Source organism: Prunus avium, chromosome 6 (assembly GCF_965620075.1).
Source record: "Prunus avium chromosome 6, drPruAviu1.hap1.1, whole genome shotgun sequence".
Lineage (NCBI taxonomy): Eukaryota > Viridiplantae > Streptophyta > Magnoliopsida > Rosales > Rosaceae > Prunus > Prunus avium.
The window spans coordinates 36,013,834-36,030,175 of record NC_142289.1 but is presented as its reverse complement, the minus strand read 5'-3'; the positions used below and the strand labels follow the sequence as shown (position 1 = coordinate 36,030,175).

The 16,342-nt window shown below is 37.3% G+C and overlaps 4 protein-coding genes across 7 annotated transcripts; all 4 read left to right on the top strand.

The window, feature by feature from the left end:
• Positions 1–334: 334 nt before the first annotated feature.
• On the top strand, positions 335–4,279 carry LOC110753886 (UDP-xylose transporter 3). Of its 2 annotated transcripts, none has more exons than XM_021954869.2 (9): positions 335–673; positions 831–886; positions 1,011–1,182; positions 2,051–2,235; positions 2,515–2,582; positions 2,747–2,879; positions 3,063–3,224; positions 3,333–3,605; positions 3,860–4,279. In XM_021954869.2, exons 3-9 carry the CDS (start codon positions 1,062–1,064, stop codon positions 3,968–3,970), a joined length of 1,053 nt encoding a protein of 350 aa, XP_021810561.1. In that variant the 5' UTR covers positions 335–673; positions 831–886; positions 1,011–1,061; the 3' UTR covers positions 3,971–4,279. The 2 variants fall into 2 exon arrangements, with proteins under 2 accessions (XP_021810561.1, XP_021810560.1); XM_021954868.2 differs by having other exon boundaries at positions 335–678.
• A 1,428-nt stretch (positions 4,280–5,707) lies between these two features.
• On the top strand, positions 5,708–7,759 carry LOC110753911 (superoxide dismutase [Mn], mitochondrial). The gene is made up of 6 exons (XM_021954897.2): positions 5,708–6,092; positions 6,191–6,237; positions 6,344–6,469; positions 6,595–6,651; positions 6,959–7,036; positions 7,388–7,759. Exons 1-6 carry the CDS (start codon positions 5,783–5,785, stop codon positions 7,478–7,480), a joined length of 711 nt encoding a protein of 236 aa, XP_021810589.1. The 5' UTR covers positions 5,708–5,782; the 3' UTR covers positions 7,481–7,759.
• Positions 7,760–8,408: 649 nt separating this feature from the next.
• LOC110753907 (small ribosomal subunit protein eS26x) lies at positions 8,409–10,566 on the top strand. Its single transcript, XM_021954890.2, has 5 exons — positions 8,409–8,567; positions 8,671–8,763; positions 8,933–9,017; positions 9,167–9,297; positions 10,111–10,566. The coding sequence occupies exons 1-5, from the start codon at positions 8,565–8,567 to the stop codon at positions 10,189–10,191; spliced, it is 393 nt and encodes a 130-aa protein (XP_021810582.1). The 5' UTR covers positions 8,409–8,564; the 3' UTR covers positions 10,192–10,566.
• A 1,177-nt stretch (positions 10,567–11,743) lies between these two features.
• LOC110753912 (uncharacterized) lies at positions 11,744–16,194 on the top strand. Of its 3 annotated transcripts, none has more exons than XM_088254910.1 (9): positions 11,746–12,433; positions 12,983–13,168; positions 13,547–13,639; positions 13,773–13,955; positions 14,025–14,127; positions 14,226–14,411; positions 14,553–15,058; positions 15,232–15,618; positions 15,722–16,194. In XM_088254910.1, exons 1-9 carry the CDS (start codon positions 12,173–12,175, stop codon positions 15,725–15,727), a joined length of 1,911 nt encoding a protein of 636 aa, XP_088111036.1. In that variant the 5' UTR covers positions 11,746–12,172; the 3' UTR covers positions 15,728–16,194. The 3 variants fall into 3 exon arrangements, with proteins under 3 accessions (XP_088111037.1, XP_088111036.1, XP_021810590.1); XM_021954898.2 differs by having other exon boundaries at positions 11,748–12,433; positions 15,232–15,605; XM_088254911.1 differs by lacking the exon at positions 15,722–16,194 and having other exon boundaries at positions 11,744–12,433; positions 14,553–15,108; positions 15,232–15,562.
• The last annotated feature ends 148 nt before the right edge of the window (positions 16,195–16,342 follow it).

The window sequence follows — 16,342 nt, the reverse complement described above, 5'->3', positions numbered from 1 at the left end:
TCATAAAATAATTTTCTAAAATCCTATTTAAAAAAAGTAATTTTCTAAAAAAAATCATAAATTATTTTTTCTACATAAAAATATGGACCAAATATTTTACCAAAAAAATAAAAAGATGGACCAAATATAGAACCTAGTATTCTAGAATCGAAAATATAACATTATTTTTATTATTAAAAAAAAGTTTGTAATAAATATAGACAGTGTCGGTGGTAGTTCATCTGTACCAACCAGCGTAGAAGCGTGACAAGGGAGCAAAATAATATTAAAATTTGGTAGGAAATCACTTGAGGGCTACGTTTAATTTGGCAACTTAGCAACTGAAAATGAGAGAGCAATAGAACAGAACAGAAATAGAGAGAGAGAAATCGCATTAAATAGGGGCCACTTTTCCACCACTACAAAACATACGTGCTGATGCGGAGTAACAAGAGGCCGTCCCTGAATCCGAATCAAAAAGTCAACAAAACCCGGAAAAACAAAAACAAAAATTAAATCGCAATTTGCATTTGATTATTGAGACGAGAATTAAACCAAGAACAAGCTCATAATACGCGCCATCAATGCCACAGTTGGTTTAAAATCAAACACTCGCTTTCTTCAACCGCAGTCGATTGTTTGATCGTTTGAGCTATCGTTTTTCGTTGATTTCAGCTTTCACCTTCTCGTTTCTGTACGGTAACTCTCTCTTTCTTTTTTCTCTGTGATTTGCTGTTTCTTTACGAAGTAGCAGATCTAGGGTTTCGTAATCGTAGATTGGGGCGAATCTCGGTGGTGTTTTGGTCATTTAGCTGTGATTTTTTTTATGTGTTTGCCTGCCATTGTTGCAGTTGAGCTGCTTTGCGCCTGAATTACCTCAAATTTTGGATTAGTATGTCACAATGAGGTAAGAATTCAATGCTTAATTTGGTATGTGCACCTCTGTATATGGTCATATATGATATGTTTTGTTTCTGTTGTTGCTGGAAATGGCTGGACATTGTTTGAATTCTGCTGTCTGGGTTTGCTAGATCCATATAAAGCCTGGGCTGTGAATAGCGCAAGACTGCAAGAGTGTGAAAATGGGTGACAGCCAGAAGTTCCACCTGGGGACCATTGGGGCTTTGAGTTTGTCAGTCGTGTCATCCGTGTCGATTGTGATTTGCAACAAGGCGCTTATTAGCACACTTGGTTTCACTTTTGGTGAGTAAGGCATCTGTTTGATTGAAATTTGGCATAAGTTGTTGGTTTAATATTCTTTCAGGTGTTGCAGTATATGTTGGTGCTCTGCTTTGTTTGAGTAGTTGGAATTCTTTCTATGCACATTGTAGGTTTCAAGATAACCTTAAATAATAATAGTATGTTATTTTTAAAATTCATGCAGTTTTAGAAAAGAAACTATTCTAGTAAGTTTGGCTGGTGAACTTTAAAAGTATGAATGTGGTTTCCTTGATGCGAGACCGAAGGGATGGTTGGTGATGAATGCAGAAATGGGTTGACGTTATTTGACCAAGGACCTATAGACAAGTACAGCCATGTCAATGGAAAACAGGTCCAATTGATGGGCATTACAAGGTTCATATGGATACATTGTCTACCAAATTGAATGGGCTTGCTTCTTGTTGTCGTTTCTTGCTAGCTAAAATTCTAAAACCTTTTAAAATCATTAAATCTCATTCTTGTTATTTGGATTATGTGACACCAAATGTCTATAGTATGTGTGCTGGAAATTATTTATCCCTTTCCCTTTTTGCTTGATTTTTCTTTTCTTTGCATCATTTAAGTGCCCCCCATATTGCACACATTGTGGTAATGTCGTCAGTGGAAATACATTGAGGTTAAAAAAATTAAATAGCAGTGAAAACCACCATATGTTAGCAACAAATTGCAATTCAAAAAATGGTGAAATCTCAATCTGCTTGTATTAACTTTATCCAGAAAGGTTCGAGTTTTTAAAGTTACTTGTTTTTCGTAACGTTTCTTTACGTTAATATCTTGATCATCATCATCATATATGACTCACTTTTTCAAATATTAATGTACTTACTGATTCACATTATGGGATACACAGCCACAACTTTGACAAGCTGGCATCTTCTGGTCACATTTTGTTCTCTTCACATTGCGTTATGGATGAAATTCTTCGAACACAAGCCTTTTGATGCTAGTTCTGTAATGGGATTTGGAATTCTAAATGGAATCTCTATTGGACTTCTGAATCTGAGCTTGGGTTTCAATTCCGTTGGTTTTTACCAGGTAAATTTCTTCTTTTTTTACCAGCCTCCCTCAACTTATGGTTTTCCCCCACCTTTCCCAATCATGCACAATGACTTGCTTAACTATTAATGTTTTTAGCTATCATGCATCTGTAATTTCATATTTTATAAACGTGATCCCATTCGCGCTTTGACTGTTTACTTCTTTACCTAATGATATCACATATTCATTCTTAAATCCATCAAACTACTGTCTCAGCAGTTTAAATTTTTTATATGAACATTTCTGAATAAATTTTATCTTAATTATCTACTTCAGATGACAAAACTGGCAATCATCCCTTGTACTGTTCTTTTGGAGACCCTTTTCTTTAGGAAGAAGTTCAGGTCAGTCTTTGTCATAGTTCAATACGTAATCTATAAAATTATTATAGTAGGTCAGTTTGAACTGCAGTTTTTCTATCCTGCAAGCATGTTTGATGTACTTTGTAAATGTTTTTTCATCTAATACAACTGTGTACTGGGTCTGACACTCCTTACCACTTTAATAGTCGAAGTGTTCAGTTTTCACTCACCATCCTTATTTTGGGAGTTGGAGTTGCAACAGTGACTGATCTTCAGCTCAATGCCCTGGGCTCCTTTTTGTCCCTGCTTGCAGTTCTCACAACCTGTGTTGCTCAGATTGTATCCTAAGCTGGACTGAATTTTCTATTTCATTGGTTGCATTATCACATGTTTCATGTTTAAATAAAGCACATTTAATAAGAAAAACAAGCAAAATAGACAAAGAAGACATCTGCATAATTTGCTGCTTACCGTATGGCATTAAGATAGCATGTATTGTTTTAGACCTTAACAGTTGTTCAGATGACCAATACCATCCAGAAGAAGTTCAAAGTGTCCTCAACCCAACTTCTGTATCAGTCTTGTCCCTATCAAGCAATAACCTTGTTCATCGTTGGTCCATTTCTAGATGGACTTTTGACTAATCAAAATGTTTTTGCTTTCGCGTATACCCCTCAAGTGCTGGTGAGTATTCGACATTTCCACAGGGCTGCCTCCCCTGACCCCCCTTATCCAAACATTTCTTTATCTGGTATCCTTCTCATAGTAACAATAATGTTGTCTATGTTGCAGTTCTTCATTGTTCTGTCCTGCCTGATATCTGTCTCTGTAAACTTCAGTACATTTTTGGTTATTGGAAAGACGTCTGCAGTAACCTATCAGGTCCTTGGACATTTGAAAACATGCCTTGTTTTGGCATTTGGCTACATTCTACTCCGTGACCCATTTAGCTGGCGCAACATTTTAGGGATATTGATTGCTGTAGTTGGGATGGTACTCTATTCTTATTATTGCACTCTCGAGAGCCAGCGGAAGGCTAATGAAGGATCCCAACAGTTGCCCCAGGTGGTTCCAGTTTTTTCATATCTCGTTCACGTGTTTCTTTTTTATAATTTCCATATTGTTATCTGAGATATTAGGCTGCACAAAATTAATATGATAGGAGGTCTCTCTCTCTCCCTCTCCCTCTCTAACTCCCACTCAACCTTTAATTGGTCTTTCGTATTTTACTTCAATTTATCCCTTTAATCCTGGAATACTTTTGAATATATCATGTGGAAATGCTCTGCTAACACTACTTATCCACAAATTGGTTGCAGACAAAAGAAAGCGAAGCTGATCCTCTATTAGGTGTCGAAAATGGAAGTGGGATGCTAGGGGAGGATTCAAAAGTCCCTGTATGGAATTCGAACAAGGACCTGCATGCTTAAAGCCTGTTCAGTCTGTTGTGGTTCATTTGTGCCAGATCGAATTTAGCAGGGAAGAGCTATTCCAGCGATGAAGATGTTGCTGGCAAAGGGTTTCTATATGTGGCATTGTATGGGTTTTATAATTTCTATTGTAGAAGTATCCTTCAGAGTCAAAGAAATGACTTTTGCTATATAGCAGTTTTGGTTATTAATTTTGTCGGAATCAGGCTTCGCCAATTGGATTCATACCAGAATTTGGTAAGCCAGATGTACACTGTTGTACCCAAACACTGAAAAGTATTCATAATTGTTGTTTCTGGTTAGTTTCTACCAATTAGTTTCATTAGTGAATACAGTCAACTAGCCTTGATGTTCTAAATTATATGAAAATGTATAATTTTATTCTTCGATATTGGAGAGGTTGAAATCAAACTCAGAATCTCAGTGCATGGGTGAATGCTTAATCACTTGAACTACAAAAAACTCATTGCACGGTTTGAATTCACATATGCAAAAGTAATGCAAATGTTTGAATTCAAATCTGCAAAAGTAATGTTATATCTAAATGGTTAAGAACGTATACCTGTATGTTGAGATTTTGTTTCATGAAAGAAAAATGTTAATCTATTCAGTTGGATTAATTATAAAAAGGTTATGCAAATATGCCAAATATGTACGTACGTGTACAATACAAGTGTTAAATGTCAAAATGCTAAATAATTTATACGGGTAATAACTGTGAATAAGTAAAAACTCAAAAGAGGACAATAGAGACTCAGGTAATGGCCTAATAGTAAGAGATAATGCTCTAAACTATTGATAAACAAAAGTGGGGGAAAAACAATTTTTTAATAAAAAAAAAGATGTATCTATGTAAAGGGTATAGCCGCTCGGCTATACTATTTTTAAAACAATTTTTAAAAAAACCCCGGTAAAGCCAAGCGGCTGTACTCATTTTAAAATAAAATCCGTGGTATTATTTGTGAGAAAAACAAAGGAGGAACCGCCTAGCGCCCATTGCCCAGCTACGAATTCGGCGACAAGTGTCAAGACAGTATAGCCGCCCGGCTATATACTATTTTTTTATAATAAACAAAAGGCCGCTCGGCTATACTATTTATTATAAAAAAATTATAAAAAAAAGGACCCTTCTATTTGCATTAGTTTATACTTTATAGATACTAATTTGCTAATTTCAATATACATACTTTATAGATTTAATTTTTTAATATATATTCTTTTTATTCAATATTAGGCAAAAGTTATGTGTTTAATACGTGAATTTTTTGTGTATGATTGAAAATTTTGTAAAAAACCAAATGTATTAAACATAAAAAATATGTACATACGTGTACAATATGAGTATTAAACTTGACAATGCTAAATTCTTTATATGGATGATAACTTTGGAAAAGTAAAAACTAAAAATAGGACAATAGAGACTCGAGTAATGGCCTAATAATAATGAATAATGCTCTAAATTATCGATAAATAAAAATAAGGGAAAAACAATTTTAAAAAAAATCACAATATCTGTGTATGTTTTTTAAAAAAAGGACCCCAGTAACTTGATCCTTTAAGCAAAAAGATTCGAATTCTATGCTAAAGATTAAAGGATCTTGTATTGTATGGTATGTAAAGAGATGAAAAAAACGTATCTTGTACGGGTATGATTAGAATTCTATTTTTCGTATAAGCAAAAAGATTAAAGAAAATATATTTTCCATCATAAAATATAGATGTGCCACGTTAACTTATCGGGCTTAGTTTTTCCGCTGAGGCTGGGACCAGTGCAATTTTTCCACTGAGAGCTAGCGACTCTCATCTTTGAAAATGGCGCTGAGAACAGTAAGCAGGAGAGGCCTAGCAGGTCTAAGCAGAAATGGCGGGGGCTTAGGGTTGGGGTTAGGGCTTGTGACAGTCCGTGGATTGAAGACCTTCACGCTGCCCGACCTACCCTACGACTATGGGGCACTGGTGCCCTACATTAGTGGAGAGATCATGCAGCTCCACCACCAGAAGCACCACCAGACCTACGTCACCAACTTCAACAACGCCCTCGAGCACCTTGACCAGGCCATGGCCAAAGGCCACTCCCCCACCATCGTCAAATTACAGAGCGCCATCAAATTCAACGGCGGAGGTTCGCTCTTATTTCACTCAACCTTGTATTTGATATCTCTTTTATTATTTACTTATTAATTAATTAATTGATTAATTATGGGTATTTTGATGTGGAAGGTCATATAAACCACTCTGTTTTCTGGAAAAATCTGACCCCTGTTCGAGTACGTTCATATTCCAAGTCCCAATTTTGTATTGATTTGATTTGGGTTTAATATTTTGGCTTTCTTTTTCCTATTTTGAAATTGTATAATAAATTGTAATGGGCAGGAAGGAGGTGGTGAGCCTCCAAAGGGTTCCTTAGCACGGGCAGTTGAGAATCAGTTTGGTTCCTTAGATTCCCTGATTCAGAAAGTGAATGTAGAAGGTGCTGCTTTGCAAGGTTCTGGTTGGGTGGTAGGTCCTTTTGCTGCTATTTTGCTTTGCTGTTTCTTCCATTCAAAGTTTTTTAATGGATTTTGAGAAAGTTAGTAGACCCAACCCAAGTATTAAGATTTTATGTGTATTTCAATTGTTGATAGTGGCTTGCTCTTGACAAAGATCAGAAGAGGCTTTCTATTGAAACCACATTCAATCAGGTATAGTGTACTTCACTTGTGCTTTGCTATTCAATTGATGTCATTTGGTATATACACCATTTAGTTTTTTAGATGTGGAGATGCTATGTGCTGCTTTTAAGTTTTATATCTATTGATTTTTACATACTCATTGGTTCCTGCTGATAATTTAAAGGGTACTTTTAATGCGTTATTGGGGTGAAGCTAATTGATACACAGATGCCACACACTTTTAGTTCCATTGAATTTACTTTTCTTGATGGTAAATTAGTATTCCAATTTTCAGGATATGCCCCGTACTATGTTGCCTAACTTAAAGTTTATGTAGGATCCGCTTGTTGCCAAAGGATCAAGTTATGTTCCTCTCCTGGGTATAGATGTATGGGAACATGCTTACTACTTGCAGGTAAATTTGCTGTTTTTTGGTACTTTTGTTACCGGAATATGGCTGTTTCATAACTGGTTGACACCGAACAAAAGTGCTTGATTCAATAAGATCGTTTAGACTCTCTGCTCTGTTCCAATACTTGAGATACTGAAGGTGTGCTAGTAGTTTGATAAAAAAGGTAAAATATATGGTGGAATGACACCTGAAATTCATCTATACTTTGCTGTGATGTCTGAAACTGAATTTTTGATATACCCTTATGGGATTTTATCAAGTTCATGCTTTAAGCTATTTAGGCCTTGAGCTGTCTTACTTGATTCTTCATTATGAAATATACCTTAGCAACTTCAACTATTGACATCTGTGCAGTACAAAAACGTGAGGCCAGACTATCTTAAGAACATATGGAAGGTTATTAACTGGAAATATGCAAGCGACGTGTATGAGAAAGAATGTCCTTGAGGCAAAACCACATCCTTGGTAAGTAACTTGTAGGTAGGGTCTGTCCAGTTTGTGCAGGAATAATAAGCATCTGTTGATGGGAGTCCAAAACTTGTAATGAGACTTCCCATCTTTTTTGGTGATGCGTGGGGTATCAGCTTTCGCGAACTCGTTTCTTTTTTTCTTCTATTTTCTGAGAATCTATTTTCCTCTTCTGTGTAATAAACCCTGTATTACAAATGAATTATGTGTTTACTTAAGTTGACAATGGTGAAGCATGCAGCTCCCTATTGTAGATCACTTTTCTTATTTTGATTTGTAATTATCTTTGCCCATGGATCACGTGTGAAACAGTTTGATGATTTTGGTTTGTGGATGGATGTGCACAAAACTGTTTAGGGTTTGGATTTGAGCAATTTCGAGTTGAAAAGAAAGAGGGACATTCGAGCAATCCCAATTTCGAAAGGAGTAACGATATCATACTTGAAATAGGGACATATGAGCAAAATCATACTTGAAATAAAATTATGGCGAAACGAAATTTCTTGAAACAATACTAATATGTTAGAAAAAATATTAGCAACCAAGAATTGAACAAAGTTCATCGATATGCTGGCGAAAAATGTCAGTAACAGTCTATAAATCATCTAAAGCCTGAACGTTCCCAGACCCTATACCTATTCCTCTTCTCATCAATTTTCTTTTCTCCCTCGTATTTTAGTGTTAAATAAATTATTTTCCCATAAGAATTACAGACGAAGACCCAAAATGAAACTTTTGACCAAAAGAAAAAAAATCTTTTTAACCTTGAAAATATGAAAATAATAATTAAATTGAAAAAATCATTATAAATATATTTAATAATAATAAAAATTGATCCCGCAAAAAATGTTAGACAGTGAAAAAAAGGCAAAAGAAAAAGACTACAAACGGACTTTAGCGGACCCGGCCCGACTGGATTGTAAGACCCCGCAAAACCCTAGTGCGCAAAGCGCATATATATCGTCCTCTTGTAAATATGGAACTCTGAAAGGCCGCCGAAGCATTAGCAGCAGAAAGCTCAGATCGAGACGGCTTAGGGTTCAGTTCTTGGAAATCAGTCACCATGGTAAAGCTTAGCTCCCCCAAATTTCAGTTTAACTCAATGTTAATATCACATTGCTTCATCTTCATCCTCATCTCTCTTTCACTGTATATGTCTCTGTTTGCAGACTTTCAAGAGAAGAAACGGCGGGAGAAACAAGCATGGCCGTGGCCATGTGAAGTTCATCCGTTGCTCTAACTGTGGCAAATGCTGCCCTAAGGTGTTTTCACTCACCCTTTCGTTTGTCAATGGAGTTTAAATATTTAGAAAGTAAAAGCTTTAATAACCAAGTTCAATATGAATTTTCTAGGTTTATTAGGAATTTCAAGTGGGTTTTGGTTTTCTAATTAGTTTTAGGCTAAATTTGGTATTGGGTTTGTGTGAAAAAGGACAAAGCTATCAAGAGGTTTCTGGTGAGGAACATTGTTGAGCAAGCTGCAGTTAGGGATGTCCAGGAGGCTTGTGTTTATGATGGTAATTTTTTTTCTCCTTTTCTGTTTAATGTTTTAATTTTTTTCTTCATAATGGGTAATCTGCGTATTTGATTTTGTTTTTTGTTTTAATTTTGCATTTTGATATTGATGATTGTGCTGATAATGTTTTACTGGGAATGCTATTTGAAGCTTACACTCTTCCTAAGCTGTATGCAAAGATGCAATACTGTGTTTCTTGCGCCATCCACTCTCACGTTGTGAGGGTTCGATCGCGGGAAAACAGGAGGAACCGTGAACCCCCACAGCGTTTCAGGCGTCGGGTATGTTCTAATTTTCGTCAGCCATTTATTTTATATCTGTCATTTGCTTTTAGGTTCTGCCTCTATGCCTTTTAGTCTATGGTTCAGTGTGAGGTTCACTTTCTTTAAATCCGATGATTTCTGTTTGTTCAATACTTGTATCTTTTCATAATTTGGTGTCTAGAATTGAAACGTTGTACATTATTTTTCAGTGGATGAGTCTCTATATGTACAAACTTCATAAATGTAGGAGCTAAATACCTGATACCACGATGAATTTCTTAATTAGAGGTTCAAATGTACCCAATCTCAAAGACTCTGTTTTATCTTTTTATGGAAATAGCGAGCAAGGTTGGTTAGTTAATTTTAGACTCAAATGCATTTGCATTGTGGTTATCAAATCTGCAAGCATTAGAAATTTTGTGCTAGTCATCTGGGTGCACGCTTTAAGCACTTAGAGTGAAACTTAGTTTGCCGTTTTCTTCCTGGTTCTTATTTTTATCATGAAGAAGTTGGGTAAATGTTCAAACTTGGCATGATGCGCTTCACATTATTTGGTTGTGTGATCGTTGTACTTTCTTTGTTAATGACATTGAGGAGCTGGAATGGCAAATGATTTTGGTTTGAATTTGTCATCTTAGTTCATGATTATATTTACCATCATAGTATTATCTCTATATTCACTGGCAGAGTATTTTCTCCTGATAAATTTCTAATGTATGCTTTTGATTTTTGTATTCAGCTGTTCGCAAGTCTAGTTTTTTATTTGCGTATATGATTCATCTCTTTCATGTTGTTTTAGTTAACGTTTCTATGTCTCTTTGTGCATATCAGGAGGATACACCTAGGCCTGCAGCTCCTGGTGCACCTGGTCAGGCTCCACGCCCAGCTGGAGCGCCAGCTGCTCGTCCATGAAAAGACACCACCACATCTGCTGCTCCATTGCTTTGAGGATGTGCATTGAGGCTATTACTTTTGGCTGCTGCCTTTGCCTTATTTCCATGTTATTGTTGAACGCGTGTTTGACTCTGATTATGACTAGTGTGTAGTATCTTGTTGAGTTTAGTCTTAAATGTCATAGTATCATCTTGTGCTAAGGTAATTGGAAAAGGTAGCAGGTTATTCAAAACCTGAGTTTTTATTTTCCAATGGCTGTAGTATGAAGTGATATTCTTACAAGTTTACATCAATTTTATTCGTTTGAGCTATTGCTTTTAGCAAAGAACTTGACCTGGTTGTTGGGATGATCCTTGATCCGCATATTATTTTACTTGCCTCAATTTTCTGTTATGATGGGTGCAAATAATTGGATACAATGTTTGGCACTAAAATGTAAAGCAGATGATCTCATTTTCCCCAGTTCTTACCCATTTGAACTTCATAATTTAGGTGGCTTTGGCATTGTTTACCGCTAGAGCTAATGTAATGAAGATGTGACGCGTTAACATGATTTTCAGCAGATTTTTCGGTGGGCGCCGTTGAATTCAGCTGGTTTTGCTTTGTCCTTCAAATTCCGTAAAGAAGGCAAGCCAAATACCTAGTTCCGTTTTTCTAACGCCTAGTTTGGCTTGACGCTTCCCTTAATATGCGGAGGATATCGACATCTTATAATTTAAATTTCTAATCTCACAAAATGATAAATCCTTTAACTCTGCATTGATTTCTTACTTGAATTTTATGAGTGAATACAATTTAATTCTAAGCACCAAATGTATGTGGTCAAATGGGACAAGGATGGCTGGCAATTGATAGTTGAAAGAGAGAAGGATGCAATTTTATTATTATTTTTTTTTAAATAGGTGGGCCGTGGGTGTAGGAATTGGATGCCAGGTTTACAAAGAGCCAGAGCAAACATGCATGTGTTGTTGTTGCGTCTGTAATCGGATGATGAAAAACTTTAAAAAAAAGGTCAAAAGTCATGATAACCAAAGCTGCTGAATATTCAAAGAAACCATGTGGAGTGTGTGCGCTGCTTCCAAATCCACACATAATGTCATTATTTTCATTGTGGTCTATCTAAACTGCTTGCTTGCCTCTTGTTTGTGCCTTGCCTTTGGTGTCTTGTTTTCTTTTGGTAAATAAGACTTGTTAGTCGTTTTTGCCCATTTGGGAGTCCTTTTTACTATTGTCATATCATTTTAGGTGGTTGTCACGGACATAAATAGTTTTTTTTGGATATTTTATATTGAGATGATCGATAATATACTAAATTCACACACACTATACAGTTGTTAGGATTCGAACCCATAACCTTCTTTAGAAGAGCAATTATTCCAAACCACTATACTAATGAGTCATTCACCATGTTGGGTGTTGTGAAAGGAATACAATCTTGTCAAATCATAGTCAGGAAGAATGGAAATATTACCAAAATCAGCAGTGAAAAAATAAAAGCAATAGGAAATGGATAACTCATAAATCCCTAGGGGATAAGGATCACCAAGGTTTAGAAAGCCAGCAAAAACGACGACGTTTAAGTAGAGGACAGAGGAGAAGGAACGTTTCTTTGCGTCAGCGTGTTGCCGTGTCGGTCTGGCGTAGAGTTGCCGCGGCAAAATAATGCGTTTTCCCTCGCGGCCTTGCGCTTGCATTGCGTCGCGTCGCTTTGCGGCAGAATTTTAAAAAAAGAAAAAACGAAACAGAACAGGAGAAGAGAGAGGCTTTTTGCCGCTTTTGCGTTTGGGTTTGGGGGGTTTTTAAAAGGTTTTTCCTCAAGGCACAAACGAAACTGTTCTTCCCTTCCAAACACACCCTCTCTCTCTCTCCACCTCCGTTAATCACTCCGTTTACGACGTCGTTTTCCCTCTCCTTCCCTGCCCCGTTCTTTCTCTTCAATTTCGTTTCTTGTTCTCTTTCTTCTCTCTCCCCTGCAATTTTGTCTTCATTGTTCAATTTCATGGCTCATCTTAAAGTCTGTTCGCCGCGGCCAAACGGTGACGTTTTTCGTGAAGATCGACCCTGCCCTTCGCCGCCATCCCCGTCATTGCCGACCTCCAATCCCGATCCCTCCGCCGTCAGCCCTGACTCTTGGGCCAGAGGCGAGGACGCAACCCGCGACATAGTCTCAAAGATTCAGCCCACTCTGGTGACCCACCAGGCGAGGAAGGAGGTTATTCAATATGTACAGAGCCTCATCACATCTAACGTTGGATGTCAGGTAATTACAATTTTATCCAATTACATTTCTTTCATTTCCAGTTTTCAATCTTGGGTAGTGTTGGTTTTTGTATCATTTTTGCTCTAATGGCTGTTTGGGTGTAGCTGGTAAATGCCCCATTTCATGTATGGTAACCGAGCTGTTACTTATGATGTGATTGGCCTTAGTTTTCTAACATAATGATTTCAAGAAGTGGAAGTTGACTTTTTCTTAGGAGCTCAAAGTATTAATACTTTGCTCAAATAGTTGGGTTTCTATTTGGATCATAATTTTTTTAGAGGTCTGCATTGTTGATGGCTAAACTGAACCATATTGTCTTGAGCATTACTGGTGGGTTTTTTTAGATATTAACTTAAAAGTTGTATTTCCCATATTGATTGCCATTTAGTGATGTAATGTTGGTACTTGTGGAAAACTATGATGCAATATTGTTTTCTAGTTCATTTTATTCGAGGAGCCAGTGACATTACCAATGTTGTTTCTGAGCTTCTCCATTTCATTGACTTTCTTATAAGTTAAGTTTGAAATTTTGTATTGTTAATCTCACAGGTTTTTCCGTATGGGTCAGTTCCATTAAAAACATATCTTCCTGATGGAGATATTGATTTGACGGCATTCAGCAGTGCAAACATTGAGGAAAGCTTTGTAACCGATGTTCATGCTATCCTGAAGGGAGAGGAGAATAATGAAGCTGCTCAGTGTCTTGTGAAGGATGTCCATTGCATTGATGCCGAGGTTCTTCCCACCTCGATGCCTTAATTTTGTTTTGGGAAACATGTTCAATTCCATGTAGGACTAGAGTTGGAGTCTTGCATGTGGGTATTATGTGGCAAATTTTTTTTTTGTTTGCTTCACCATACAATGCTACTATTATTTGTTTCTGTTCTTGTTATTCGTGATTTCTTGTTTCCTAGAATGTCAGATTCTTTTTTCGTGGTAATGTGTATTTGGCAGAATTTTGAGATTGATGTTTTTTGTTCTGACCAGTTTTTTGCAGACTTACTGTGACCTTTCCTGTAGTGCAGAATAAAATAGATATTGTAAGCCGGTTCGCAAATGTAGTTGTGTTGCTAAATGTTTTCAATTTTTTAAAGTTTGGGGTTTTGATTGCAGGTTAAGCTTGTGAAATGCATTGTACAAAATATAGTAGTAGATATATCCTTCAACCAGTTAGGAGGACTTTGTACACTGCGCTTTCTTGAACAGGTATGATTGGTACTGTATAACTGAGTCAGATGACTCCATTCTTGTTCTAATAATTTAAGTATGCTATTACTGGTATGAAAGTTCATTCAAGTTTGATCATTTGGTCATATTTCTCATGTTTCTTGTTACACAGGTCGATCACTATATTGGCAAAGATCATCTTTTCAAACGCAGCATTATTCTGATAAAAGCCTGGTGCTACTATGAGAGTCGTATTCTTGGTGCTCATCATGGGTTGATTTCAACATATGCTTTGGAAACATTAATCCTATATATTTTCCATATTTTTCATTCTTCTCTAGATGGCCCTTTAACGGTGAGTCCTCGCACAAATCAACTTTGAGTTCTATAAGTTCAAGCATTTAATTGTGTTTCATTTTTATAGGTCCTTTATAGATTTTTGGATTACTTCAGCAAATTTGATTGGGAGAACTACTGTATAAGTTTAAATGGACCAGTATGCAAATCGTCCCTGCCTGATATAGTGGGTAAGAGATACACTTGTGTCCTTGTGATGTTAAATGGTTCTATTTGTTTTTGTGTTCTCTCTCTCTCTCTCTCACCTACTCACTCACTTACACTGCAGCTGAGGTTCCCAAAAATGGGGGAGATGATCTACTGCTGAGTGAAGAATTTATTAGAAATTGTGTGGAAATGTTCTCTGTTCCATCAAAGTTGTGTGAGACAAACTTGCGATCTTTTCCCCTGAAGCATCTTAATATAATTGATCCACTAAAAGAGAATAACAACCTTGGGCGTAGTGTCAATAGAGGTACGCATCTTCTCTCTCTCTCTCTCTCTCTCTTGCTGTTGTGGAGTTTTAGGGGAATACCATAACAAATAGCTAGATATGCTCTCTACTTTCTAGTGTGTACGTGTTGTCACTGGATAATGATTGATGGGTTTTCTACAGGTAGCTTCTATCGGATATGCAGTGCTTTTAAATTTGGAGCTCGCAAGCTTGGTTGGATTCTTTCGTTACCAGGAGAAAGAATAGCAGATGAGCTGAACAAGTTTTTTGCAAACACTTTAGATAGGCATGGAAGCAACTGTCAGACTAATGATAAAAATGATGCCTTATCTGGAGGTCTTGAATCTCTGAACATTTTGTTGGAGCTTGGTGGAGATTTTGACAATCACTGCTTGAACCTGCAATATGGTCCCTATTTCCCTGGGTCTGCTACATCACCTCCTTTATTGCCAAGTCCTCCATTGTCCCCTCAGCCATGGAAAGAGAATCCATGGGGAGTTACCACTGAAGCCGTTCAGTTCCACCAGAATATTAATTCTCAAACTAACATAAATGGCGTTGCTTGGGGAGCACATGTGTACCATGCAAATGATTCCACTTTATCTGTTGCTGCTTTCAGAGGAGAGAAGAAGAAACCACGAGGGACAGGGACGTACATCCCCAATGCGGTAGTGGCTTTTCTGGTTCCTATAGAATCAATTTTTGGGGCTGCAATCCTGTAATCTTTATATTCATGGGCTTTATATTTTTGGAGTTTTGTTTTTACATTGAGTCATTCACAGCAGAGGACTACAGTCCCAGTTATTATGGTTTTCATAATCTCATGGTTATCTGCTTACAGTCTTTTCAGAGTTATCGTCCCTATAAGGATAGGTTCTTGCCTGGAAGGGGAAGGAAACAGGCACCGGGAACGTGTTTTCCATTGCAGAGACACGCTTTTAGTTATGGCTTTGCTGCAGCCCCTCAAGAGTCAATCTCACCGAGAGAATACAACCGCCAGCTCTCAGAAGCAGAGTACCCAGTTTTAGGTCGTGGGAACTCTGCAAAGACAGATTACCATCCACATCACCTTTCAATCTGGGAGTCTTTCCATGACATTGGTTTGTCCAACTTGCCAGAGAAATCTGAGTGTAGATCCTTGTCCCCTCCATCATGGGAATCACACATTCCAGAAGTGGACAGTCAATCAGAGTTATTCAGAGCCAATGAGGAGAGGTACTTGGATTTGGTAATTTAAAATTTTTCCTGCACAATGGCAATTGAAAATGGGCATGGTTAAGGAATAGCTCTTATTGTAAAGCTAAATCTCGCTTGCTTTTTTGTGTCTTTAGGATTGAAGAGCAGTCATACCATCTGAAAAATGATGACGATTTTCCCCCCCTCACCCCTCAAGTGCCTTTGAAGGAAGGATTATGCGTTGGAGAATGAAGACACTTATACTTGTAGATGCTAACACACTAGACTGAGCTTCTGATGAGACATCTTCCCGACTTCAACTCTTCTTGGGGTCCTGCGTTGTTTGTTGGTTTGATGTAGTATACATATGTTGTACATTCTGGTTCGCTTTTCATTTTCCGAATCGACACGCACATTTGTGTGCTTTGATTGGGTTGGGTGGATGATGTATATATGGGGTGAAGTTTGCCCCTCATTTCGCATTCCCTCCCAAAGTTTGGAGAGTTATAAACACAGTACTGAGAAGCCTCTGTTAGGTATATTTTCGGTTAGATACTGGTTAGTGTACACATGATGAAATCTATAGATGTAACAATGAAAATTTTGTTTATGTTAGAATCTTTTTCTATTTTTTGGGTCGAAGGTTATGTTGGATATCATAAAATTTTCGTTTGGTATAGAGTACCGTCTATTGAACTTGAGCAGCGGCACAGGCTGTGAACCATATAGGAAACTCTGCCTGGGAAATAACCTACCTATGCTATCACAAACCGGTA

What these genes read in the sequence shown, in the direction of transcription:
- LOC110753886 (XM_021954869.2), top strand. Translation starts at nt 1,062, where the DNA reads ATGGGTGACAGCCAGAAGTTCCACCTGGGGACCATTGGGGCTTTGAGT. An exon ending in ATTCCGTTGGTTTTTACCAG is followed by an intron (nt 2,236 to 2,514) that starts GTAAATTTCTTC and finishes TATCTACTTCAG; the next exon opens with ATGACAAAACTGGCAATCAT. An exon ending in GATCCCAACAGTTGCCCCAG is followed by an intron (nt 3,606 to 3,859) that starts GTGGTTCCAGTT and finishes AATTGGTTGCAG; the next exon opens with ACAAAAGAAAGCGAAGCTGA.
- LOC110753912 (XM_021954898.2), top strand. Translation starts at nt 12,173, where the DNA reads ATGGCTCATCTTAAAGTCTGTTCGCCGCGGCCAAACGGTGACGTTTTT. An exon ending in CTCTAGATGGCCCTTTAACG is followed by an intron (nt 13,956 to 14,024) that starts GTGAGTCCTCGC and finishes TCATTTTTATAG; the next exon opens with GTCCTTTATAGATTTTTGGA. An exon ending in TGGGCGTAGTGTCAATAGAG is followed by an intron (nt 14,412 to 14,552) that starts GTACGCATCTTC and finishes GGTTTTCTACAG; the next exon opens with GTAGCTTCTATCGGATATGC.
- LOC110753911 (XM_021954897.2), top strand. Translation starts at nt 5,783, where the DNA reads ATGGCGCTGAGAACAGTAAGCAGGAGAGGCCTAGCAGGTCTAAGCAGA. An exon ending in AAAATCTGACCCCTGTTCGA is followed by an intron (nt 6,238 to 6,343) that starts GTACGTTCATAT and finishes TGTAATGGGCAG; the next exon opens with GAAGGAGGTGGTGAGCCTCC. An exon ending in AACATGCTTACTACTTGCAG is followed by an intron (nt 7,037 to 7,387) that starts GTAAATTTGCTG and finishes ACATCTGTGCAG; the next exon opens with TACAAAAACGTGAGGCCAGA.
- LOC110753907 (XM_021954890.2), top strand. An exon ending in GGAGGCTTGTGTTTATGATG is followed by an intron (nt 9,018 to 9,166) that starts GTAATTTTTTTT and finishes TGCTATTTGAAG; the next exon opens with CTTACACTCTTCCTAAGCTG. An exon ending in CACAGCGTTTCAGGCGTCGG is followed by an intron (nt 9,298 to 10,110) that starts GTATGTTCTAAT and finishes TGTGCATATCAG; the next exon opens with GAGGATACACCTAGGCCTGC.